Source organism: Symphalangus syndactylus, chromosome 10 (assembly GCF_028878055.3).
Source record: "Symphalangus syndactylus isolate Jambi chromosome 10, NHGRI_mSymSyn1-v2.1_pri, whole genome shotgun sequence".
Taxonomy (NCBI): Eukaryota; Metazoa; Chordata; class Mammalia; order Primates; family Hylobatidae; genus Symphalangus; species Symphalangus syndactylus.
Genome location: NC_072432.2, coordinates 113,185,494 through 113,212,177, shown reverse-complemented (window position 1 = coordinate 113,212,177; position 26,684 = coordinate 113,185,494). Strand labels below are relative to the sequence as shown.

At 39.0% G+C, this 26,684-nt stretch overlaps 1 protein-coding gene across 1 annotated transcript; it reads right to left on the bottom strand.

Annotated features, from left to right (window-relative positions):
- Window positions 1-812: 812 nt before the first annotated feature.
- ATP6V1B2 (ATPase H+ transporting V1 subunit B2) lies at window positions 813-26,478 on the bottom strand. Its single transcript, XM_055295552.2, has 14 exons — window positions 26,243-26,478; window positions 18,826-18,881; window positions 13,970-14,068; window positions 13,113-13,206; window positions 12,906-12,983; window positions 12,235-12,374; window positions 11,800-11,901; window positions 11,357-11,454; window positions 10,657-10,780; window positions 8,597-8,747; window positions 7,071-7,153; window positions 6,246-6,350; window positions 5,288-5,417; window positions 813-2,240 (listed from the first exon to the last, which is right to left on the bottom strand). Exons 1-14 carry the CDS (start codon window positions 26,376-26,378, stop codon window positions 2,101-2,103), a joined length of 1,536 nt encoding a protein of 511 aa, XP_055151527.1. The 5' UTR covers window positions 26,379-26,478; the 3' UTR covers window positions 813-2,100.
- Window positions 26,479-26,684: the final 206 nt, after the last annotated feature.

Sequence of the window (26,684 nt, the reverse complement as noted above, 5' to 3'; positions counted from 1 at the left end):
TCTTTTCATTAGGTCTTATTCTGGTATAAAAAGGCTCCTTAAGAAAATGTTTTCACTAAAAAATAAGTTACAAACTAACAAGAGTGCTACATAACCAAAATTCCTAAGTATTATGTAAGAGTAATAAGGCAAATTCATCTTAAAAAAGGTTTACTAGTAACAGTGGCCTGCTATGGACCAGGCACTGTCCTAGTGTTTTACATACAAAAATCTCCAGTCCTTACAATAACCCTAAAAGGCATACAAGCAGACAACCAGACTCGAATTTGTTGAATGATTAAGCAAGGCCATATAGTACTGGCAGAATCAGAAAGAGAACTCAGGTCTACCCAGTTCTTCTTATGATTAAGCTTTTTCCCCTCCATCTCCTGAAAGTTGCCTTGAACTGGAGTGGGGAGAAATGGGAGGCTCCATGACAGCATGCCCCGTGCTTTCACCAGGTTTCTTTATACACCGGCCATCCATGTGAGATTTTATGTGAAACAAGTTTTGGCTTGCTTCAAGCTGTATTTCACTATTTAGCACCCTCTTTTGCTCACAGCAGATGGGCTCTAGAGGTCCTGACAAGGCCTGAAATGAGGAATGCTGGGGAGCACCTGTAGGAATGCTCAGCCCTGGATGAAACTACAGCACACTGTAAGGGACAGTACTGAAAAGAACGACAAGGGCAGTCTGGAAGCCATGTCCCTACAACACAAGGACTGGTTCCCAATCCTGATTATGATGCTCAGAGCTGTGAATTGAAGAGATGCGTGATTACATATTTGCTTGTTGCTTTCCTCGTTAGAAGATACACAGTCACTTTAGTTAACTTCCATTTAATTTAACATTTATTTTCATTTTATATCCAGATGTCACATTTTCTACATTAAAATATAATCATGCTGACTCCCCCCACCCCCACCCCTCAAAGAAAAAAGTGAAGAACTTTACACAACATGAAAGATGGAATGCACGGAGTAGGGAAGTTGCTATTGCACCCAAGTAACAAAGAACACAGAGAGACCAACAGGACACATGGCAGAAATGCATAGAAGATCGCTCAGGGCTCACGTCAGGAAGGCGCAGGAATTCAGAAAACTCTAAAGCTTGGAAATGCTATCGTTTGTGCCACAAAGAATACCCTGAAAAGGTAGAGAGAGGTGAAAAAGCAGAACCGAATCGGGGATTTTCAAAGGCTGCTCTCTAACAGAGTTTAAAATATCCGTAAACATAAGTGCTTCTGCTCCCCCCAACTTGCCTTCAGCATCTGGTAAACACTTTAGAAACTTAAACCACTGTTAGCATGTCAGAATGTAGAAAGGCTGTAGGTTTTTCTTTCTTCTCATCTTGTACCCCAAACAACTCTATTGGCCATTGTAATCACGTGACTCCTCTGCTTGGAAACCCAGTGAGGATCACCAAGACAAGGGGCCTCACTGCTACCAGACAGATACCAGCTGTGCAAAAAGTTGCAGGATTCTGTGTATTATTTGGAGAGGGAGAGCTGTAAGACACAGGAATCCCAATACATAAGTACGAAAGAGAAAAAGAAAACTCCTTTCACTCATCTATTCATTATACAGGAAAGAGCAAGTAGACAGTCAAAACCATCTGCTTCGAGCAGCAGCACAGCCCAGCAACACAGGCACACCAACAAACCGAAAGCAAACACTCAGGAAAGAGCCTCTTGGCCCTTCTCAAAGGAGACTTCTTTCAGACCGGATCTTGCCCCTAATGTAGAGACCAAAGCATTATAACTTCAGAGACTGGTACTCTTGAGGGAGTTGAGAGGTAAGGTCTAAGAGACCCAAATAATGAGACCGTTATCAGGTAACTAACTACTCCACTATGTACAATACATACAGCAATAAGAAAACGCCACTCCATCCCTGCAGCACTTTAAACATAGCACTGAGGACCCAGGTAAGGAGATATTTTAAGGTCTGTTAGCAGTTTAAAATGTTGCAACACTGGCACAATATGTTACCTATTCTTTGTTTTTAATTACAGGGTAACACGGTAAACTCCAACACAAAGGTGGGAACTGGGGAGCGCAAAAGGAATAAAGAAAACAGAACCAGTATTTCACAAGAGCGCGGAGCAATGTGGAAGCAGCAGCTAATGCTTTGCAGAGTCTCGAGGGTAAAATTCGCTGAGGGTGCTCTGAGGGATTCTCTTCAGCATTTCTTTGGGGAAGATTCGGAGTAGCTGCCAGCCAATGTCCAAAGTCTCAAAGACAGTGCGATTTTCGTAAGGACCTTAAAAAATTGAGATTGAATTAATAAACGCAAATGACTTCCAACCTAGCAGTGTTATCCAGTATGTATTGTTATATGACTAGCAGTGTATTAAATAGATATTGAAAAAAAAAGTTGGGACTCCCAAGACTAAATGAGAAGGATTGAGGAAAAGAAGGCACAGACGGTGAGTATCATAAGGAACCAGAGATGAGGAAGGGGCGGCTGGGCTGAGACAGGGAGCAGTCTTGCGGGAGAGGATGGTGAGACAGATCTGAGATTTGACAACTGGGTAGAATACTTGAGCAATGGAAACTAGAATCAATGTTTTGTCCAGAGATTAGTGAGAAAAGTCTCCCTAGCACAGAAGGTTCAAACAAAGAGAAACGGCTGAATTTGAAGGTGACTAACACAGATGCTCAGAAGGCCATAAATGCCAGTCAAGCACCTGAATACACACAACCCTCTCCAGAGTATCACTATCTGAAGGTCAGTGGTTTTCTAAGTTGTTAAAATTATTTTTGATGGCCGAATCATCCTTATCCCCACAAATAAATCTTATTATTTGATTCCAAAGCTGGAGGTCTGGGTTCTTTTCTCTAGATGAAAACTTTATTTTGTTTGAGATATTCAGGTCCTGCATTAAAAAAATTCCAACAATCATGAATATTTTGGGGATTTGAATATTAATAATGTATCATATAACTGGAAAGGTGCACATCCTAAGTGTACAGCCTGATGCATTTATTCCAAAGTAAACGCACCTGTTGTAACCACCGATGCTAAAGTATCACTAGCATTAGCAGGGGTGATGGGAGAGACCAAGCAAAACAGCTTGAAAATCCTGCCTATGCTATATCACAAAAACCATTATAGGATTTTTTAGTAGAGGGACAACCAATAAAATTAGTAATATATTTACCCTGGCAATGGCACACAGGGAGTCAAGGAGATTGGTGAAAAAGTTGGCACCAATGGCCAAGGGTGATGGGACAAAGGTTTGGACTAGGGCCTTTGGACTCAAGAGTGGTCAGAGACCAGCAGCTTCAACATCACCCAGGAATTCACAGAAATGCAAAATCTCTGTCCCCACCAAGGTCTGCTACATCTGAATCTGCATTTTAACAAGATCTCCAGCTGATTCAAAAGCATATTAAAGTTTAAGAAACACAGGACTAATGTATAATAATGGGAATAAAAACTGAATAGGGTAAGATATTTCAAAGGAAAACAACACAAATTAGTAAATAATTGATCACTGGACAATAAGCAGTTACCAAGGACTTCATGTCTAAAACACCAAAAGCAATGGCAACAAAAGCCAAAATTGACAAATGGGATCTAATTAAACTAAAGAGCTTCTGCATAGCAAAAGAAACTACCATCAGAGTGAACAGGCAATCTACAGAATGGGAGAAAATTTTTGCAACCTACTCATCTGACAAACGGCTAATATCCAGAATCTACAATGAACTCAAACAAATTTACAAGAAAAAAACAACCCCATCAAAAAGTGGGCAAAGGACATGAACAGACACTTCTCAAAAGAAGACATATATGCAGCCAGAAAACACATGAAAAAATGCTCATCATCACTGGCCATCAGAGAAATGCAAATTAAAACCACAGTGAGATACCATCTCACACCAGTTAGAATGGCCATCATTAAAAAGTCAGGAAACAACAGGTGCTGGAGAGGATGTGGAGAAATAGGAACACTTTTACACTGTTGGTGGGACTGTAAACTAGTTCAACCATTGTGGAAGTCAGTGGGGCGATCCCTCAGGGATCTAGAACTAGAAATACCATTTGACCCAGCCATCCCATTACTGGGTATATACCCAAAGGATTATAAATCACGCTGCTGTAAAGACACATGCACACGTATATTTATTGCGGCACTATTCACAATAGCAAAGACTTGGAACCAACCCAAATGTCCAACAACGATAGACTGGATTAAGAAAATGTGGCACATATACACCATGGAATACTATGCAGCCATAAAAAATGATGAGTCCATGTCCTTTGTAGGGACATGGATGAAACTGGAAAACATCATTCTCAGTAAACTATCACAAGGACAAAAAACCAAACACCGCATGTTCTCACCCATAGGTGGGAATTGAACAATGAGAACTCATGGACACAGGAAAGGGAACATCACACTCCGGGGACTGTTGGGGGGTGGGGGGAGGGGGGAGGGACAGCATTAGGAGATATACCTAATGCTAAATGACGAGTTAATGGGTGTAGCAAAACAACATGGCACATGCATACATATGTAACAAACCTGCACATTGTGCACATGTACCCTAAAACCTAAAGTATAATAATATTAAAAAAAAAAAAAAAAGAATAATGCCCAGTTACTGAGCTTGGGTTAACTGGGACAATGATTATACCAGAGGCAGATAAAAATTGAAAGGGCACTGCTAAGCAGGTCAGTTGGAAAAAAAACTTTGGTTCTGAGTACACTAAGCCTGAGGGGGTGGTGGCATAAACAACAACGGTGTTCCTAAGGCAGCTGGAGATGTGGAATCAGAGGTCTGGACAGTGGGTAAAGGTCCACACATCATAGAGCCCACAGCAGAGTGAAAAGTGGACGCTGGGAGGGAAAGCAGAGAGAACAGGTAACCGCGCTTTTTGGATTATTAACAATTAAGAGGCAGGAAGGTAAGAAATGAGAAAAAGAGATGAATATAGATGAATCAGCAAAGTCCCAAGCCCCAGATGTCAAAGCAGATCATTGCTAAGAAGTTAGCAGCAAGGAGAAGTGGCAATGAAGTTGCACCGCAGAGGGCCTGGGAAGGAGGATTCAGAAGGGCGATGGAAGAAGGAAAACAGTGAGATGGTAGCCGAGTAACTGGAAAATCAAGTCAAGATCTTCCCAAGATGTTTAGAAGGCAGAGGAGAAGCCAGAGGGTTAAGGCAGGCAGGTGACAGAGCCTCTTCTCTAACCAGAGAAATAACTATATAGAAACCAACGAGAATTCTCTTAGGCTTGGAAAGCGTTTTCAAAATTACATATGAGGCTTTTTATGTTTGTAAGACAACGGTCATCTTACCCTGAGCAATGAAGTTCCTCTCAAACTTCTGCAGAAATTCCAAGTAGAGAAGATCATCTGAGGTAAGGGCTTCTTCTCCAACGACAGCTTTCATGGCTTGCACATCCTTCCCAATAGCATAGCACGCATACTAAAGAGAAGAAAGGCTCCTATCAGCAGAGAGAAGCTCTCAAAATGTTCAGTCATCTGGGATATAGGAATGTACTGCTCTAGTTCTCCTTACAAGAACCCATAGAAGGAATTTACAGAAACAATTCACATAAAATTCATATGAAAGTACCAGAAGGACTACATTCTCACTCAGAAAGGAGTCTTCAGGCATAAAATACACAGACACTCCTAATGCTCTACAAAAAAACACACTTCTTCAACATGTTAATGAGCTCAAAATTTATAGAGCACTTGAAAATCAGAACTCATAGTTAAACCATGGAGAAATCCATCTTGAAGTTCTATTCAAAAAAAATCTGTGATGTCGCTAAGTTTACCATTTCTACTTTATGGCCATAGTATTTTTCTTTATTTGTGTTAGTGTACAATCGTATATGAGTATAAAAATCAAGGATTTCAGAGCCTACATAAAACTGTATACGTTAGTGTTCTGGTGATGGCTTAATATGTTAAGCAAGAAATAGGTCAGAGTAGCCTTTCAGGAATACTCTATAATTAACCTTAAAATTGCTAATAAAAAGTTTAAACAACCTCATTGCTTGGCTTTTTATTTGGAAACTTGATAGCATTAGACATGGGTTTCAAGCTAATCTTGATCATTTGCATCTATCCTTATGAGAAAAGGCTGCTTTGGTTCTAATGAATGATGATGTATTCCACATCAAGCCTACACTAAAATTCCATGTGGATGGGGAAGAGAAAAGTGGTAAGGGTGAAAGACAAGAGGTGTAAGATAGCAGAAACGTATCCATATTTTCAAACACCATTCTTAGAAGAATGTACGTACCAGCTGGTTAGATACATCGGCATGATCCTTCCTGGTCATCCCTTCTCCAATAGCAGACTTCATTAACCGTGATAGTGAGGGCAGCACATTGATAGGTGGATAAATCTTGGGTAGAATGAGAGGGGAAAAAATACTATATTTAAGTACAAAACTCAAGTTTTACTGGTAATAAAAAAACACTTGAAACTCATTATTACAACTTAAATCACAGAAAACTGCTGCATTTGTCTCCTAGATGAATCCTACTGTCTCTCCCTGGCAAGAAAAGGTAGTAAGAAACACTTTATAGCATAGCATTTCTTTCGAGAATCAAATCCAAAAAAGTGTCATCTATAACACTGTACAAGACTATTTTAAAAAACTCAACTTTCACATCTGTTTGGTAAGTACTACCACATTATCAAGTCAAAATGGTCTTCTGAACTCTGACTCAAAAAATTATATACAAAATAAAAAAAATTAACAATAATTCCTAAAAGCTGATTTTAGAAGTCAGCATCTACTACAGAAGCATGGAAAAGTCATTTTTTTTCTATTAATAACAAGATTGGTAGATGATACCATTATGGAACAGAATTCCCAAAAAAGTTCTTGGAGACTCCGTTTTAAGACACAATAAAGAAAAGTGTTAAGAAAATTCTTAATTCTGGTGCTCTGCCGACACCAGAATTGAAGATAACAGAAATGACAATTTTATAACCATATTAAAAACAATTCAAGTTGATACTTTCTAAGCAAAGCAATTCCTAAGAGCAAAATCCAAGTCACTAAAGAATAACGGATGAGCAGGTCTGCAAGCTTCACAGCACTGCTCACGTCTAGTACCTGTCTGTTGTGCAGCTGTCTGTCCACATAGATCTGCCCCTCTGTAATGTAGCCAGTCAAGTCCGGGATGGGGTGAGTGATATCTACCGGAGGAAGACAGTTGGCATTAAGCATGGCATCTTTAGGTTATGAGTTTTAAAGTGGCCATCTCTCGGAACCAAACCCACAAGAAGTCCCTCTGTACTACCTATAACATTACTTAGAAGAGTGTTCTTAGAGTCATTTTCTGTGATGCTGCAAATGTTCTGTGTCTGTGCTGTGCAGTACGGTAGCCATCAGCCAAATGTGGCTATCTAACACTCGAAACATGGCTAACAAAACTGAAAAACTTAATTTCAATTATTTTAGTTAACTTGAACTTAAACAGCCAAATGTGGCTAGCGGCAACCATACTGGCCAGTTTAGTTTGGTTGTAGCAGTTTGATGTGTGTTGGCTCTATGAGGTAAACTGGCTGCATTCATAAAAAATACTCTCTTCCCTAGGTAAGCGCTCTCCCCTCTCAATATAAGTAAAGTTTCATTTTAAACCCAAAGTTCCCTTATAGAAATTTGCCAGCCTGATGTATACTGAGAACATTCTTAGTTCATAAGCTATGTCGGATGGATACACAACATTTCACCATGCAAAACACAGGCATATAGACAAGTAAACAACACTACACAGGCTGCACCAAAAAGGTCACACAAAACACCACACTTCCAAATCTGTTAAATTACATCATTTTGTAGCTACTCCCTTGGAACAAATCATTTTCACGTCAGAGGCAGTACAGAGTAACGGCGTGAGTTATGAACTCAAACTGGGTCCTAAATCTATCACTTGCTAATCTCAACATATCATTTTACCTCCCTGTGCCTCAAACAGCATCTGCCTCAAAGTTGCTATGAGGAGGAAATGAGTGAATATTTATAAAGCACTCAGAACAGTGCTCAATTACAGTAAGTAATAACTTACCATATTTTGTAAAAGTGTTGTTCAAAAACTGAAATAAGGACAAAAAGGCGACACAGGAGAGGAATTCTGAACAGTCGTACCCAAGCCACCCTGGGCACACACACAGACAGGCATTGGAAAGTCATTTTTAACCAGCCCTTGGTTAAAAAATTTGTCTCTAAGTTTTGTGGAGTTTACCACTTGTACTCCTCATGTGGCACTGAACATGGCCATCTTAAATTACTGGTGCACACACATAAAAAACATCCCCAATTAGACTAACTTACATTAAGTAGAGACCATAAATTCTTTTCAAAAATTCTTTACATTTAGAACAGTGTCCTGCAAACAGCAGGCACTCACCAGTATCTAATAAAGTTAAAAACTTAAATTATGAAGAAAATTGCTTTTCCTCCACAATAGGATAGTAACTATGGGTAATTTTCAAATGAAAAATGTTTTATTTAGGCAAATAACCAAGATAAACTCTTAGGGGATGTGTTCTCAAAATAACTTCAACTCGAAAAGGTAGATGGGTCTTCTCTCTCCTTAAAATGATTAGGTGTGTTATAATCCAAATACCAAAACTTACCATCATTAGGCATGGTTAGAATAGGGATTTGAGTAATCGAGCCATTTCTCCCTTCCACTCGCCCAGCGCGTTCATATATCGTGGCTAAATCTGTATACATGTAACCTGGAAAACCTCGTCGACCAGGAACCTCTTCCCTGGCTGCTGAAACCTGACAGCAAGTCAAGGAGAAGAGTATCACATACCATATCATAACAAGCTTGCTTAGAACATGTTTGTTTGAACATGCCAAAGTACAAAGTTGAAAATCCCATCATGTTCATTTTAAATACTGTCCTTAAGAATGATTTAGAAAAATCTCCCGGCAATGTAAATTCAAAGTATTCTATAACAAAAATGTTGACAATGGGGCACCAGAAGGTTTTTGCTAAAATCATATTGCCATAATATAAGTTTTCAAATAGTTTGCTAGAAGAAAATCTGTTTGCAATTCTATAAATCAAAGGAAGTTAATTTTAAAACAGAAAAGATTCTTGGTTCACAAGATTTATTCCACATGGTGGAACTAGCCATATTTATCCAATCTAATCCCAAAAAGGTCAAAAGGGAAGGAAATGTACACCAGGAATCATCTGCTGCACTTTACAACATTATTTAACTTAATCCTCACAGCAACCCTATGAGGAAGGTGTTATCTCCAATTTACAGTTGGAATCAAGGGTCAGAAAAATTAAACAATTTCTGAAGGTCACAAAGTCAAGAGTCCATCCACTGCACAAAATAAGAATGGTGATAAACGATCTTTCCCTTAGAGACATGGATACCAGACTATAGGCGTGCATGTTAACCTACAATCAACTAGAACCCTAAAGCATTATGAAATGCAACTTCTAAGTGCTACTCTGACATCTTCAAAGGAGCGTGCTACAGCGGTGCTCCTCACAGTGCGGTCTGCTGCAGACCAACTGTTATCAACATGCAATGATCACACAGAAAGTAAGATAGGCATTTAGAAACTTTCAGGGCAATTTGGCGGAATAATTTTATGCCTGTTGAATCTAACAATTTTAAAATCTGCATTTGTAAATTATATATATAGTTAAAATTTCACTTTTCTAATAACTCATTTTTATTGCATTTTACAAGAGTGTTGGTCTGTGATGGATGGGGGAGAAAAACTAGTCCTTGACTAGAGTTAGTCTGAAACAGCAATACAGCAGAGTAAGGTATGGTGAGCGCCCTGAGGGAATTTTAAGAAGGCTGTCTCTTCAGAAGTCTTTTTATGTGCTTTAAAAAGTAACTCAAAATTTCAGTAACTTGTATTAGAACAAATACCCCAAAACTTCTAGGGGTAACTGTTATAATTTTTCTTTAAGAAACAGGTCTCGATCTGTCACCCAGACTGGAGTGCAGTGGCACCATCATAGCTCACCGCAGCCTCGAATTCCTGGACTCAAGCTATCCTCCCACCTCAGCCTCCTGAGCAACTAGGATTACAAGGGTGTGTGCCACTATGCCCAGCCAATATCTTAATTTTTTTGTGGAGATAGGGTCTTGCTATTTCACCCAGGCTGGTCTTAAACTCCTGATCCCAAGTGACCTTCCCGCCTTGGCTTCCCAAAGTGCTGGGGTTACAGGAATGAGCTACTGTGCCCAGCCTGCTAGAATCTTAATATCGTTCCTAAATAAACACTGGGTTTTCTGAAGAAAAAAGTGCTGAAGAGAGTACTGTGAGAGCAGGGTCTTTATAAAATATTAACATCATTAAAAACAGAATTACAAAAAGGTTTAAAAATTAATAGTCTGGACAGAAACAGAACTTCCCGGGAGAGTAACTGAGTAAACAGCTTGAATTATTTACTCCCTTTTACAATCATTTCTTAAGCCATGGCGATAGTGACAGTATGATAAACAGGCTAACCATTTAAATCGTATCCTCTAATCACTTCTACCAAGTTGACAAAAACGAAGTATTTTCCTTTCTGATTTATTAAGGCATTCTATTAATATATGAACAGTGGAATTAAAAAACCATAAAGAATGAAAACTTGCAAAGCGACAAGCTAACCCTGAAAATTAACCAATTGTGTTTAACTGAGGGAAAAACACGAACACCTTACCTCTCGGAGTGCTTCAGCATAAGAACTCATGTCTGTTAGGATAACCAATACATGTTTCTCACATTGGTATGCCAGAAATTCAGCTGTGGTTAGAGCCAGGCGAGGAGTGATAATTCGCTCAATGCTGAAAGGGAACATTAAGTCTTAGGCCATTCAAACCAAAAGACCAAAAAGAAAAGACAAAAAGAAATGATTCTGGAAATAACAGTACAATTCCCCTTTTAAAGTTTTAAATAAATTGAGGAGAGTAAAGCAATTGTTACTTTACAAATTCTTAAGTAAGGTATTAACAGTTACTTATAAATGTCCCAAATTTCTCAGTTGTATGGTTTCTCAACACTGGAGTGGGGCAGGGAGGTAGGAAGGAGAGAGAGAGGAAACAAATGAAAGCCAGATTTTTGAGGTAAGAGGAAAAAATCATTTACAGAGAGTTGATTGTGTATTAGGTAATTTATAAGTATGATCTCATTTAATATGCAAAACAACTCCATGAGACAAGTATCAGCTGTCACATTTTATGAGCTTCAGAACCTAAGTTATTTGTCCAGTGCCAGATAACTACCAAAAAGCAGAGCTAGACTTTAAATACAGGATTACCTCATTGCTAGGTCCAAATGCTGTTATTACCACATTTCACCTCCCCAACCTTAAGAAACACTTTTGATCCCGAGTCTGAGTCACAGAAAGAAACAGCTCTTACGTTGGGTCATTAGCCAAGTTCAAAAAGAGGCAGACGTTGTCCATTGAGCCATTTTCTTCAAAGTCAGATTTGAAGAACCGGGCAGTTTCCATGTTTACCTAAATAACAACAACTTCATCAGTGCTGGGAGAAGAAAAATCCTTAACATTTATTTCTGATGAAAGCCAAGCTACAGATTTGAATTGTTCCTTCTTTTAAAACCTCAAGTACATCAAAAGTCTTCACAAAAACCAAGAGAACAAAGAGCCGGTATGGGGCACAAACAATATTATTCTTAAATTTCAAATTAGTCAAATGCCAAATTTTACTCCTCAGTTTGGCCAAAATGCCAGATTGCAAATTCTTTAAAGAAAAATTCAACTATATATGTACAGCTTACAATGTTCTCATAACAGAAGCAAAATTTTATATATCATACTAAAACAAAAATAACTTCTACTTACACCCATAGCAGCAAATACAATTGCAAAATTTTCCTCACTGTAGTCTACTACATCTTTGGATTTCTTTACCAAACCAGCCTGGCGACAGATCTGAGCCGCAATCTGATGAACAAAGTAGAAGAATTCAGTTGAAATCTAAAATAACATTTCTACCAGAAAGTAACTTTTACCGTTAACTTTTTGGAATAGTAATCATAAACGAAACCAGGATGTTTTAGGGGATTTATTCAACAAAACTACTTTGTACTTTTTGCAAAGATCTGCAAGGATAAGCAAGAAGATGTGCAGAAATAAAGATGTGAGGTAACTGGATTATAAAAACAATAACACTGAGTATTTATTTTGAAAACCCTTTATTCGGTTTCTCAGTAACAGTGATGCATTACAGAAATTCTTGTCTGCTAAACTTCGTAGCAAACCGATCCCAGTCCTCACCTCATTGTGTGGTAGCCCAGCAGCAGAGAAGATAGGAATTTTCTGCCCCCTAGCAATACTGTTCATCCCATCGATGGCCGAAATGCCGGTCTGAATCATTTCCTCTGGGTAGATTCGACATTGAGGGTTGATTGGCTGACCTAATGTATTTCCAAAAGGGAAAATTTTAACATGTTGCCACATTATTCATGAATGAAATTAGACATCCTATCAAATTAAAAGAAAAGAAAAAGCACCAGAAGACCAGAACTACATAAAGCATCTCTTTACTACAAAAAAGAATCAGTTATTTTTCAAATATGAAATTTGAAAAAATTTTTTCCTTTACTCTTTTGTAGACTCACAAAACATAGAGTAATAGAATTCAAGCTCCTAAAGTAAAATAAAGATACAGCAAATAAGAGAGAAGTCCTAATTTCAAATTCATGGTTTTACCATATACATTTCAGATATATCCTAGATATTTTACAGTATCTTAAGATATTAATACATAAAATTTTATGATAATTTCTAAGAAAATATAATTAAATAATAAAATAATTTATAACCTACAGAGCATGTTGCCTGTCTACATTAAATGATATCACAAAAACCACTCTCTATCTGGCAAAGGTACAAGACAGAGAGAGGTTATTTTCTCCCAAACACAGCAATCCATCTACTGTCCCTACCCATGATATCAAGGAAGTCTTCGGCCAGTACAACAGGACCTCTGTCAATGGGTTTTCCCGATCCATTGAATACCCGACCTAGAAATCAGTAAGAAGGCAGGACAGAGTAGACGCTGACTTTCAAATGTTCATAATTTTTAAAAGACATTATGGAAATATGTTTAAAAGGAAACAGATCTCGGCTTAGAATGAATAATATCCATTTACCAAGCATATCCTCAGACACTGGTGTTCGGAGAATATCCCCAGTAAACTCACAGGACGTTTTCTTAGCATCTATACCTGAAGTTCCTTCAAATACCTATCAACAAAAAGAATTAATCAGAAGGGTAAAAGTAATTTAGATCATGGGCATTTACATTTTATTTGTCTGTTAAACAGCCCTTATAAAGTAAAACACATGAACGTATACTACTTTTGATATAATGAGCAAAGAAATATGATAATAAATCAAATTGTCAACCTTTAGATCAAGGGTTCATGCCTACAGGCCAAATTCGATCAGCAAGCTAAGCATGTTTTTATATATATATACTTTTTTTTAAAGGGTTGTTTCAAAAAAAAGAAAGAAAGAAGAATATGTAGGAGAATTTAGTTGGCCCCACAAAGCCTAAAAGCTTTACTCTCTGGCCCTTTACAGAAATCTTGACAATCCCTGCTTTAGGCTATTTTTAAGGGGAACATGTTATTTCAGAAAATTGCCATTACCCATAGTGAGGTAACATTTTAAAACTAGGAACTGTATGAGATAATTTAAAGGAAGAAACTCAGACAGATATCCTTTTGGTTTCATCACATCATCAGTGAATTATGCTTTTCATCTCTCTCCTTCTACACGGCTACTCACTTTTATCCATTTTTAAAAAGCCATTTACTAGTGTTGCTATTGGACTAAATGACACTGAGCAAAAAAACATGCAATAATAATTTTTTTCCCTGCAGCTGGTAACCAATCTCTAAAGACTCTAAAAACACTTATGCAATGATCATCACAGAAAGAAACAAGCAGTGTTCCCTATGTGTCAGCAACTAGGAAACAGTTCAGCTGGCCAGCTGAAACTTACCTGAACTACTGCCTTGGAACCACTAACTTCCAGAACTTGCCCACTTCTCTTTGTGCCATCTGGTAAGGTCAAATGGACAATTTCAGCATACCTGGGAAACTAAAGAGAAAAAAATAAAGGATCAATATCCAACATTTTACAAGCCCCCCAGATTACTATACATGCTCTGTCTCTCCCATGTTGTGTCTGAATGTGCAGCCCTCTACTCTTCACAGACACAGGTTTTTGCTGAGAGCTTTCAATATCCTCAGGTAGTTTAAGTCCTTACAACAAACATCACTGTCACATATACCAGCAAACAAACCATAAGGTACAGAAGAAGGGTCCTAAATCCATGAAAACATGGGAATTAAATGTATTGCTTTTCCTCTGCATGCATATTTTATAGTTTTGAGGCCACAGAAAAGTACAGATAAACATGTTCCCACCACCTAGAACTGATGATTGCTTTCTAGGCTGTGTAATCAACTGTGTGCTCCAGATATGGTTGACAGAAAAAGAATAAAATGTTACTAAATACGATAGGCGCAGTGGCTCATGCCTGTAATCCCAGCACTTTGGGAAGCTGAGATGGGCAGATTATCTGAAATCAGGAGTTCGAGACCAGCCCGGCCAACATGGTGAAATTTTATTTTTAATTTTTTAAAAATAAAAAATTAGCCAGGCATGGTGGCACAGGCCTGTAATCCCAGCTATGCAGGAGTCTGGGGCAGAACTGCTTGAGCTGGGGAGACAGAGGTTGCAGTAAGCCAAGATCGTGCCACTGTACTCTAGCCTGGCTGACAGAACAAGACGCTGTCTCAAAAAAAAAAAAAAAAAGTTACTAAATAATAATTACTATTATAATAAGATAATGCTTAAGTCTCATCCTCAATCTAGTTCTCCTAACAAGATATATATTCCTCTAATCCATTTTTACTCTTTAAAAAGACATGTCTCCAAAAAATGAAGTTTGGTGATTTACATAAATGGCAATGTACTAATCATTCGGCAATTTGTTTTTCACGTGACCTGATATTAACATGACATTGTGTCATGTTAATACTTATTTTACCAACATAATTTATTGAAAGATGCATCATTATTTTGTGTGACGTGAAAAGAGAAACCTGCCAATTAAACTATGATGTGCCATTGGTTTAAGACCCTTTGGAGATATGGGCACCTTAGAATTAATGTTAAAACAGAGCAGATATAGTTAAATCAGGTAACTACACTGCATTTCATTCAGCTGTTCTTCTACCAGTGGAGTTCTAAGTTGTTCCAAATTTACACTAGCACAAAAATGTTACAATGAGCATTCTTGTATGGGGCTCCTCATATAAGTATGCCAGAATTTCCCAAAGCCATTTGGTGGGCCACATACAGGCCATGCCCATTTTCTGCCAAATTAACTCTGCAAAGGAATGTTATTAATTTACAGTCTCCCTAGCTATATAAAAAAGTATCCTTTCCCTCCATCTTTGCCAATCTATGCTTTTAAATGTAATTTTTGCCTTTTTAATAAAAACAGCATCGTTTTAGTTTGCATTTTCCTGACTTCTACCAATATTGAGGAACTTCCCATGCTTATCATTGTCAATTATTCATTCATATTACTATAAGTCAGACTTCATTTCCTATGAATTGCTTATTAATATCCTTTTCTTACTTATCAAGTAAATCCTTCTTATTCATTTATAGAAGTTTTATAGATTCTCTATATTAATCCTTGTACAAATATCTTCTCTTAGTCTCCTTCCTTTTAACTTTGCTTATGGTATCTTTTCATACAAAAGTTTTAACACTTTTTTTTTATACTTTAAGTTTTAGGATACATGCGCACAACACTTTTTACGTAATAAAACACACTGTGGTCCTTTACGAATTTATGTCTTTTGTGTCTTGTTTGGAAAACAGCCTGAAGTCATAAAAACGGTCTTCTGTATTGTCTTCTATTAGACTTATGTTTCCTTTTCTATATTTAGATCTTTAATTCATCTGGACTTTTGGTAACTAATTTTATGTTTCTCATTTTTATATGGGAAACCAATTGCCCTAAGAATATTCTGAGCAGCACAGTGTCCCCCATGGCCTCGTAATGTTGATTTACCAAGTCGAATTCTCATGTGTGAAGAGTTGATTTCAGGGCTCTAAATTTTGCTCCACTGTTATATCTGCTTATTACTGAACCAAATCCTCTTTTTTAATTACTCTTCCCTGATTGTGTTAATTAGGGAGAATTGAGTCTTTTCCCTCATGAACATGGAATCTTCACTTATTTTAGGTCTTCTTTTATGGTCTTTCACAATGTTTTATAGTTTTCTGTAAATAATTACTCTGGCATACAGACCACTAAAAATTTTTGTAAACTGATCCTGTATCCACTACCTTGTTTGCTACCATTGTTTCTAATTGTCTGCCACTGGATGACTTGGGTTTTCTGATTCATTAATCAGATTATCAAGAAATGATGATGGTGGTTCCTTTTCCCTTCTAATCCCTTTGTACCCTAATTTCTTTTCCCCATAGCACTGGGTAAGTTTTTAGCAGAAAGATGGATAGTGATGGTGAGTGAGGATTGGAAATTTGAGCCCCATCCCCTGATTTCCTGACAGAGTAGTGGTACTGGAAACTGACTAATCACTGCTGCTAAGGACTTGCCTAGTCATGCTTATGTCTTCAAAAAAAAATCCTAACTGAGGGTGTTTGGAGAGTTTCTGGGTTGGGCAGCAAGAATGCATCCACGTGCCAGGAAGGTGGTCCACTCCAGCTCCATGGGGACAGAAGCTTCTGTGCTCGGGACTCTTCAGGGCCTCACTCTATGATCATCTCTTCAGCTGGCTATTCACTTGTATCCTTTAATATACCCTTATTCAGTAACAGTAATATTAATATGTTAATATACCCTAAATCAGTAATAGTAAGTAAATGGTTTTCCTGAGTTCTGTAACCTATTCTAGCAAATTATCGAACTTCAGAAGGGAATCTTCAATCTGTAGCCGAGTTGGACAGTAGCTGTGGGTAACCTGGGGACCCACTACTTTTGATTGGCATCTGAAGTGGAATGCAGTCTTGTGGGACTAAGCCCTTAACCTATGGGGTACACACAACTCTTTGCAGTGAGTGTCAGAACTGAGTTAAATTACAGGGCATCCAATAGGTGTTTGCCAAAGAATTGAATTGTTATAGGAAAAAACACACACATCTGGTGTCAGAAGTGAAGTAAATGCTAAGAACAGCAGTAGAGAGGAAATAGTTGTTTTCCTTTCACTGATTTCAATGGGAATGTTTATAGAATCTTCTAAGTATGTGGTTTCCTGCAGGTTGTGGTAGATACTCACTAAGAGGTTAAAAGTTTGTTATATTCCTTATTTTCGAAGAGGCTTTTTAAAAAATGAGTAATTTCATCAAATTTTTTTTTGTATTTATCGAGAATATTAGCTTTTTCTAGTTTAATCCATGAATGTGTTGAATTACATTGTTAGATTTTCTAATATCAAATTGTCTACTTTTGCTGATATTTTACATAGGTATTTTGATAATATCTAACATGAATGTATCAAGAATTTTGGAATCTGTGTTTATAAGTGAGAACAGCTATTTTTCTTTTCTAATACTACCCTTTTTCTGGTTTGGAGTCAAAGATATGCTAACTTCACAAAATCAGTTGGCACAGTGCTTCATCTTCTTCTATTCTGATATAATTTGCTGAGATTATCTGTTCCTTGATCCTGTATGTTTTATGTTAAAAACAAAAGCCAAAATCTAAAATCAAAACAAATCACTATAAATCTCATGGTCTAAATAGATTTTTCTACAACTACATAAAAGTGATTTACCAGTCTTCCCTCACCTATAACTACAACCCAATGTAACATTCAATGAAACTTTTTTAGGTCTCTTAATAAAATTACTTCCTCAGAGACGGTTTCTAAGTCCTTCCCAGTATCATCTTTCACAGCACCCTAACTGACTCTTCACAGCACGTACCAATTAGACATTGATACTATATCTGTATCTCCACTATACTATGCTCAACTAGGGGAGACCCCATTCTCGTTGTCCACCATTATATTTTCTGTACTGGGCTCAGCACTTAACACAATTGAGCCCAAATATTTTTTGAGCTGTTTCAATAATATACTTACTAATATTAAAAAATTTATATTTTAAAAATGAGTCCAAAAGTTTATTTAACAAAGAATATAGAAAACAATTAAAATATAAAGAAACAAACAAAGCTTCCTAATATTTTCCTCAGAAAACAAAAGAGGAGGCTGTATTCTTTTACAAAACGTTAATGGGCACCTGCCTAAATCTTGTACAACTTCAGTTTGATTATGGCTTTGAATCAATCTGCAGCACGTATCAAACTGTAGTCAGGAGGTCAACTCGCTAGGTTTCATCTTGAGATTAGTTTCTACAGGTACCTTATCATACACAAAGATATTACCTTAGTGATAAAGCAGAAGAGGCAATGCACTTTGCCCTTTCTTTTAAGAAATGTTTCTCAATGTATTTTCTGCTTCCAGAGGGGTCACATGCCAAGCACAAATGCATCATTAACCTCTCTCAACAAACTAGTAATTGTATGCCTCTCCCTGACCCACCCCCTTAACCAATGTACAATTACTGTTCTAGAAAACATATTATGGAAGTTGTTTTCTTGGATGATATTTTGGTCAAACAGCTCAGGTAAGCTTAGCCCAGGGTATCTGATAGCCCAGGGTATCAGGGTATCTGGGCTTTAGACTGACTGACACTCAGTCTAAAGTATGGCTTTAAAATCATAACAAAAATTTAAAGTATACTAAATAGGACTTAATGCCACATTTTTAACTACATAAATAGACCAAAACAGATAGTGGTATTACCTTAACATGATCTAAGATCACTAGTGGACCATTGACTCCAGATACTGTCTTGTATGCTGGAAAGAAATACGGAAGAGTCGGTTTTAGTCAAATAGCACAAAAGCTTAAATTAGCTCTCTGGCATTACCAAAAATCCTTTCTACGTTATCATATCTATTAGAATACGGTACATTCAAATAGTTACAAAATTTTTCAATGCATTTATAAAATACATCTGTGCCTATACAACTTTTCATAATCCACTGTCATCCAACCAAAAATATTTTGAATCCTTAGTAAGAGTAAGTCATTGTTGTAAGCACCCAGCATACAAAAACAAGACACAGAGGGACAGACTCTGCTTGTCTTCAAAAGTTCAGTCTTATGTGAGGGGGTGGAGTTAGAATGTGATGAGATAAGGGCTCTAACTATTGCCTGCACAGGGTTTGTGGGAGCACAGCAGAAACAGGGGAATAGTTCTCACCTCAGGGAGAAAAGTAAAAACTTTATAGAGGAGGCAGCATTTAGCTAAGTAGATGAGGAAAGGGAATCCTTAATGTTAAGCAGAAGTGACAAAAGTCACAAAAGAAATTGTATAGCCTGCAAGGTAAAAAGCCACAATTAAATGGTGTCATAAAAACTAGGTGAAAAGAGCTTTTGAAGGAGGGAGTAGGCAACGGAAAGAAAGGCCAGGAGGTCAAATAAGATAAGAAAAGTATCCTTTTAAAAAAAAGTCAAACGTTACTGCCAGGTTAGAGACTGTTGTTTTCCACTACAAAGTGCGCCCTAGGAATAAACTGCTACTCTACCCCAGCAGGTCCTACCCAAAGCCCTCACCTATCACACCTGCATGGCAAGAGAAATGGGGATCAGGTATAAGAACACTCAGGGGAGAGTAATTCTACCAGACACCTACAAAATTCACTAAATTTCGTAAGCAGAACAACTGAAAAAAAATACGTGAACTAAAGTTTTGAAGAAAATTTACTATAAGGCCTAAAATAATTAACATGAAGCTGTCTAACAACTGGGAATTTTTCACTTGCTTGATTTCTTTTGAGGTCTTATAATGAGCTTGCACAGAGATTCCTGGCATAGATGTGGACTCCCAAGAATGAGGAAACCATTTACTAACCAGTCTGTCCACTCAAGGGGCTTTGGAATTTAAAATTACAATTCCTTCAGCCTCAGGCGTCCTTCAGCCTCAAGCGGGGAAGCCAGAGCCCTAGTACAAATGCTGGGACAGAGCAGACAGCGCTGTCAGGGCTTCCATCTTTCCTGCTAACAGGACATTTAAATCCAGACATCACATATTTGCTTGAATACATCAGTAATTGTACTGTAACTGTCTCAACAGAGGCCCCCCAACTGAAGTGTATTTTTTTTTCCACTTTAGATAAAAAGCAAGCTACTTGGATGGATGGTCATGCGAAAGGATTAATCATTCCACTAGATTACTAGAAAGACCCCATTTGCAACATTTTCTACCACTTTTATGAAAACTATCCCTACTGTTTTAAAATGATTGAATACTCTTTAAAAACATAGTTCCAACCCTTTAAAAGATTTCTTTGTTGTTCTCATTTTAAAAAGACTCCCAGCATTTTTTTTTCAATGGCTTTCTAAAATTGCCAAGTGGAAATGGAAAGTGAGCTACATTAGAAATGTTTTCTTGAAACCAGTTTTCAGAAATGCAGAAACGTAGACCTTTCCAAAACCTTTCCCAAACAGCTGGGGTGAGGGAGGGGATATGGTAATGAGATTTATGATAAACTGTTTTGAATAAAATGCAACATCAGTAAAATACATCAGGTTCTTAAAATTCTCTTTATTTTTTCAACAAGATTGTATCTCCTTTATACGTCTAATTTCTACAACAATAATGCTTTAGAATCTCATGTTTAAAATTCAAGCTCATTCCAAACTATGAAATTTTGCCAGTCACGAGCAAAAGTATGACCAAGAAAAAGAAACACTAGTCATAGCTTTTCCTGGAAACAGTGAATCAAGTTGACTTCTACTACAGAAAACAAGATCCTACTTCATCAAAAGTCTCTAAATTTGCAACAACGTAACCAGCCTTTTAAAAAGTCAGTAAGTAACCTTGCAAGTTAATTGATAACACCAACATACATTTAGTAAGTACTTTTCAGGAATTCTCATTTAACCTCTGTAACAGACATATGAGTTAGCTATCATTATTCTAAGTTTTAGAAGGGAAAATTATTCTCAGAGAAATTATTGTGTCTTGCCCAAGGACACAAGTAACCAGCCCAACGATCTGAATGTGTACACTCTAGCTCCAAAGCCACTTATTATTTGATTCTACTACAGCCCAAATTCTAAAACTGAACTGGTTCATTTTTTGTGGTATGGTATCTTGTAAGAATTATGAAGCGATACCACCCAAAACAATTTCACAAGCCTGCAATTTTAGCTATGCAAAACAGGTTTTTACTGTTTAATGCACCAGGCAATATTTCCGTGTGTCTATGTTTTGTCATTATCGCAAAACAATCTTTTTCCAATGGAGTCGCAGCTACTGGAAGAGTTTAAGTAGAGAACGGAGTATCTGGTGGAGGTGTTTCAGCAGTTTTCCTGCATTGAAAATCATGAAAAACATGAGGCAATGAGGAGACACTTCCAATACAAACCAGAGGTTAAACATGCTTGGTTTAAATTCAACTGACATATAAAAACTAAGCTAAGACATGTTATAGTCCAAATAAGATAAAAATGGGACCCAGCTTTATAGCTGGAAAGAGCTTCATGCTTTTACAGAGCATCTTCAGATAGCCTATCTGATTTCATCTTCACAGAACACAACGAGGTGGGTGCTAGGGTTTGAACATCCCCTCGGAAACTCCAAAACAAGTTGAAACTTCATCCCCGATGTGGCAGTACTGACAGGTGAGGCCTCTAAGAGGGGACTGGGTCATGAGGGCTCTGCTCTCATAAATGGATGAATCCATTCATGGGTTAATGAATTATCGTGTGAAGGGAACTGGTGGCTTTACAAAAGGAAGAGAGACCTGAGCTAGTGCCCCCGCATTCTCAGCCCCCTCACCATGTCATGCCCTGAACCACCCTGGGACTCTTTCAAGTCCCACCAGAAAGAAGGCTCTCACCAGATGCGGCCCCTCCACTTTGGACTTCCCAGACTCCAGAACTTTAAGAAATAAATTCCCTTTCTTTATAAATTACCCAGTTTCAGGTTTTCTGTTAAAAGGGGCAGAAAACCGCTAACACAGTAGGCAAGGCTGACGCACCCTAAGGAAACTAAGGCCCTGATAAGTTGGTTTTTAAATGGGGGAGCCAGGCTTCTAACTGTTTTGTTTTTCTTTAATCTTAGGATTGGTACTCTATGACCCTTATAATATTTCTGGCCTTAGTCTTCAGTACAATTAAAGAGTATGGAGATCATACAGCTTCTAGCACTTGGACTACAAGCGGGGACAAAAAGACAATTTGTGTAAAACTACAGCTCTTTTCCACGGTACTGAAACTATCTGCAAAGAAAACCAAGCAGAATGATAACAAACACTACCTTTTATCTCTAGATTTATCTAGCCTTCCTCACCATTACCATTAACAGCCCAAAACAGAGATACCAGTTTAAAGTATGGCTGTCAAAGACATTAAGTTGCCCTTCAAAAAAGGCAAAAACTCATTTGCAATTTACCTAAATATTTCTATTTATCTACATATTGACCACTCCTCTCAAAATGAACAAGAATTTGAGTCCGTAGATGTGTGAATGGGGGATAATCAGAACTTCTGACAACACAGAAGATACATGCTTATATTACCTTCTTAACATATTTTACAACCAAAATGTCTTGGCTTTGATTCTGAACTATCATATGAGCCAGACAAGTATTTATGAAGTAACATCTAAAACCCAAAATCTACACAGGTTTTAAGGAGCACATATTTTATCAGACGACATCCTCTTCCTCCTGCAGGATAGGAGCTTGCTCAACACTACTAACACCATTTAATGATTATGAAATACTCAGAAAAAAAGTTGACAGCCATTGCATAATAAGTGTCCTAGCCTTTTAGCCTCTGCCTTATTGGCAAAACAAAAACCCAGAGCAATCATCTACTCTTGTACAAGAAGAGTAGAGATCTACATGATGAGCAGTGAGCACCTGAAGAAGAGGTTCTAGGAAAAAAGCAAGAGAAGATTCCTATTTTGACTTTTTGCAGGGCTAGCTCTGCTTTATGATATAAGAAACTTAAGGCCAGTTGATCTAGGGTCTCAAGAAAAATGGAGATAACCAAATTCAAAATATATAGCACCTGAAAGCTCTATGTATGTTGTTGAATCTTTTCTTCTAAGAGAAAATCACGTTTTCATTCCTTGTGACTTCAAAAATTCAACTAAAATGCTCAAGATAATTTCCTAATTTCAAGCCTGAGTATGTTTTCCATTTCTTTTAAAAGTCCTATAATCTTGAAGCTATTTTTAAAAAGGATCTAATTTGTACAGTGGAACTGTCAACACTACTCCATTTCTTCATTCAAAAAAACACAACTTTTTGAGTTTAAATGCAAGTTACACAATTACAAGGCACATTCTACGTGTCAGGCACTGTGCTAGGCAGTGGGGACACAAAAAGGATCTCTGACTTCTAAAGGTTCAGTGTGAAGCTTTAGGCTGGGCGCAGTAGCTCACACCTGTAATCCCAGCACTTTGAGAGGCCACAGCAGGCGGATCTCTTGAGCTCAGGAGTTGCAGACCAGCCTGGGCAACATGGGGAAATCCCATCTCTACCAAAAACAAAAAATAAAAATTAAAAAAAAACTAGCTGGAGGTAGTGGTGTCCGTCTGTAGTCCCAGATACTCGAGAGGCTGAGGTGGGAGGATCGCTTGAGCCTGGGATATCGAGGTTGCAGTGACCTGAGCTCACACCACTGCACTGCAGCCTAGGCAACAGAGTGAGACCCTGTCTCAACACACACACACAGACACACACACACACACTAAATAACTATAATTACATATCCCCTTAAATGATAACACCAATCAATTTACAAAAATTTACAATCAATTTACAAAAATTCAGAGGTTGGCTGGGCGCGGTGGCTCATGCCTGTTATCCCAGCACTTTGGGAGGCCTAGGTAGGCGGATTGCCTGAGCTCAGGAGTTCGCCACCAGCCTGGGCAACACGGTGAAACCCCGTCTCTACTAAAATACAAAAAATTAGCCGGGCATGGCGGCGTGCGCCTGTAGTCCCAGCTACTCGGAAGGCTGAGGCAGGAGAATTGCTTGAATCTGGAAAGCGGAGGTTGCAGCGAGCCTAGATCGCGCCACTCTGCACTCCAGCCTGGGTGACAGAGCAAGACTCCATCTCAAAAAAAAAAAAAAAAAAAACCCACAAAAATTAAGAGGTTAATCAATATTTACTCAGAAGCAATTAAAAATTTTGGGTAAAATAAAAAATATGGCAAAATAAGAAGACACTCAAATGCTGTTAGTTGTTAGCCTAAGTATGATATCATTTATGCTTTTTAGAATAACACGGATATATAAGTGAAACTCAACTCAACCGGGCATTTCAACTCCCTGCTCGGATTCCACCCATTTTCACAATCTATCCACTGAATTATTCGAGCAAGGAGTTTAAATGCAAGTTACACAATTACAAGACACATTCTATGTGTCAGGCACTGTGCTAGGCAGTGGGGACACAAAAAGGATCCCTGACCTCTAACAGTTCGGTGTGAAGCCCCATGCTACAACAGTTTTGTCAAGAATAACGTCTGGAAAAATCCTTCAGCAACTGGCTAAGTAGGTACAAACCATGGAGAAATCATATTCATCTCTCTTAAAGGTTTACAATCTTAATCATGGAGTACTCTTTAAACAACATTATTTCAGTTGATAGTCTCTGAATCATTCTCTGAATGATTAATTATATGGAAACTGACTACTGCACCTTTATAACCTTTTTTGAGAGGCACCACTAATGTCTATCTGTTCTACCCAAAGAAAGGCAGTACATACAAACGCAATTAATAAAAGAGAATTTGTAATTCATAGGTATAAATTTATTGCCAAGGTTTGCATAAGAATGCAACATCTGCCGATTTCCTGAAGTAGCTACTTCAGCTAAGCCCCAACATACATTTTCTAATTCGAACAATTCCCAGTGTAAAAGGCACATCTCAGCAATCCACCGAATCAAATGTTTTCCTTTTTCTTCACACTGCAGTGCTATCACATGACCCAGTGACAGATCAGGATGTGGATTAGTCAGGCTTCAGATCGCCCAGACTAACACCCTTCATCTGAAATTCTTTTTAACCAGTCGGCCACCTATAGACAGACACTCTGGCAATTAATCAGTGAAAATGCAGTCTCACCACCCGGGGAAACATCATGTGCTTTTCCCAGTTTTTTAAAAAGTCTATTTCGAGGGCTCATTGCCAGTTCCCAAGAAAGCTGTGAAGAAGTTAGATGCTACACAACTGCATTCTCTAGTAATCGAGAACCATTTCTTTTGGAATTGCTGAGCTATCCACTTAAACCTAGTTCATTAAGGCCTTTTTATTTAAACAATCACAACACTTAAACAAGCCTATGCACACACACCACCTATGGGCAAAGCCACTTGGCTTCCCCAAAGAACCCTGCACTCAACCAAGTTTGGTTAACTGGTCAGTAAATGAAGAGGCAACTGTAGAAAAAGGCCCAGTGGGAATTTAAGAACCTGAATTTTTAGTCCCTGCTCTGTCAATAATTAAGTGTCTGAAGCATGGCAAATCCTACCCCTTCCAGAACCTTAGGCTTCTCACCTGTAAAATGATAAGGTTGGACTGGATGACCTGCAAGGTACTTTTCAGCTCTAGCGTTCTCTGATATCTAGGTGTCCTTCTGTGGAGCAGCGCCTCCACCAAACACCAAGCCACATCTCCCCCTGGCTACTGGCCTGACCTCCATCCACGAAAGGCCCGACCACGTCAGCGATGGCTCTACTGTCTGCCCTCCGCAGGAGTTGAAGAGCCCATTGAGGTCCTCACCAGGGGGAGGGGAGAAGAAGGGGCGTTCCCTCGACCCCTAGATATCCAAATGAAGTCAGGGGAAGATTAAGATCGGAGTGACAAGAAGTGGCCCTCGGAGACGGGAAGCAAGTGCCTAAGAAGGCTCCAGCCTAGGGAAGCTGGGGAGGGGAGGGGGTAGGGCAATAGCCAGGAGCCCACCAACCCCAGGAAAAAGTTCCCGCTGGTGCTCTTGCCCTCAGCCCATCTCCTGGAAATATTAGGTACAGGCAAATCTCCTTCTAAAGAGACAAGTGGGTCAGGGTCGGAGGAGAGACGCGGGAGGGAAAAACAAATCCTACCCTCTACCCGCTGGCTAAGCAGGTGACTGGGAGCAAAGGGCTAGGCTACGGAGCAAAGACCGGAGACGTATTACTCTCTGATACTCACTGAGGCGAGGCTGGGAGAGGTAGTTCCGACTGACTGCCAGCGCCTGCTCCCGAGCTCCCACCGCCGGCCCACCGGTGGGCACGGGTAGCTCGGGTGCGGCCCCGTTGACAATCCCCCGCATCGCCCGCAGCGCCATCTTGTCTCCTCGGTCCCGACTGGCCCAGCAGAGACGCCGCGCACGCGCAGATATACCAAGGCGGCCCGGGACCCGAGGCTCCGCCCATGCGCGCTGCGGCGCCCCGGCCTCGCCCCGCCCCCTTCGCGCCCGGCCGCCCCCAGCCTCGTGACTTCGCGCCGCTTGGGCCAGACGGGCTTGCGAGCAAGAGGAGCTGACCAGCGTGCTAGGAGGCGGGCGCGGGCGCAGAGGGAAGGGAAGCGAAAGAGAGGAGATGGAAGGAGACAGGAAAACCAGCCGGAAGAGAGGCGCACGAGCGGGGTGAGG

What these genes read in the sequence shown, in the direction of transcription:
- ATP6V1B2 (XM_055295552.2), bottom strand. Translation starts at nt 26,378, where the DNA reads ATGGCGCTGCGGGCGATGCGGGGGATTGTCAACGGGGCCGCACCCGAG. An exon ending in CCTCTCCCAGCCTCGCCTCA is followed by an intron (nt 18,882 to 26,242) that starts GTGAGTATCAGA and finishes ATTTCTTTCCAG; the next exon opens with CATACAAGACAGTATCTGGA. An exon ending in TCTAACCATGCCTAATGATG is followed by an intron (nt 7,154 to 8,596) that starts GTAAGTTTTGGT and finishes TTCCTCCGGTAG; the next exon opens with ATATCACTCACCCCATCCCG.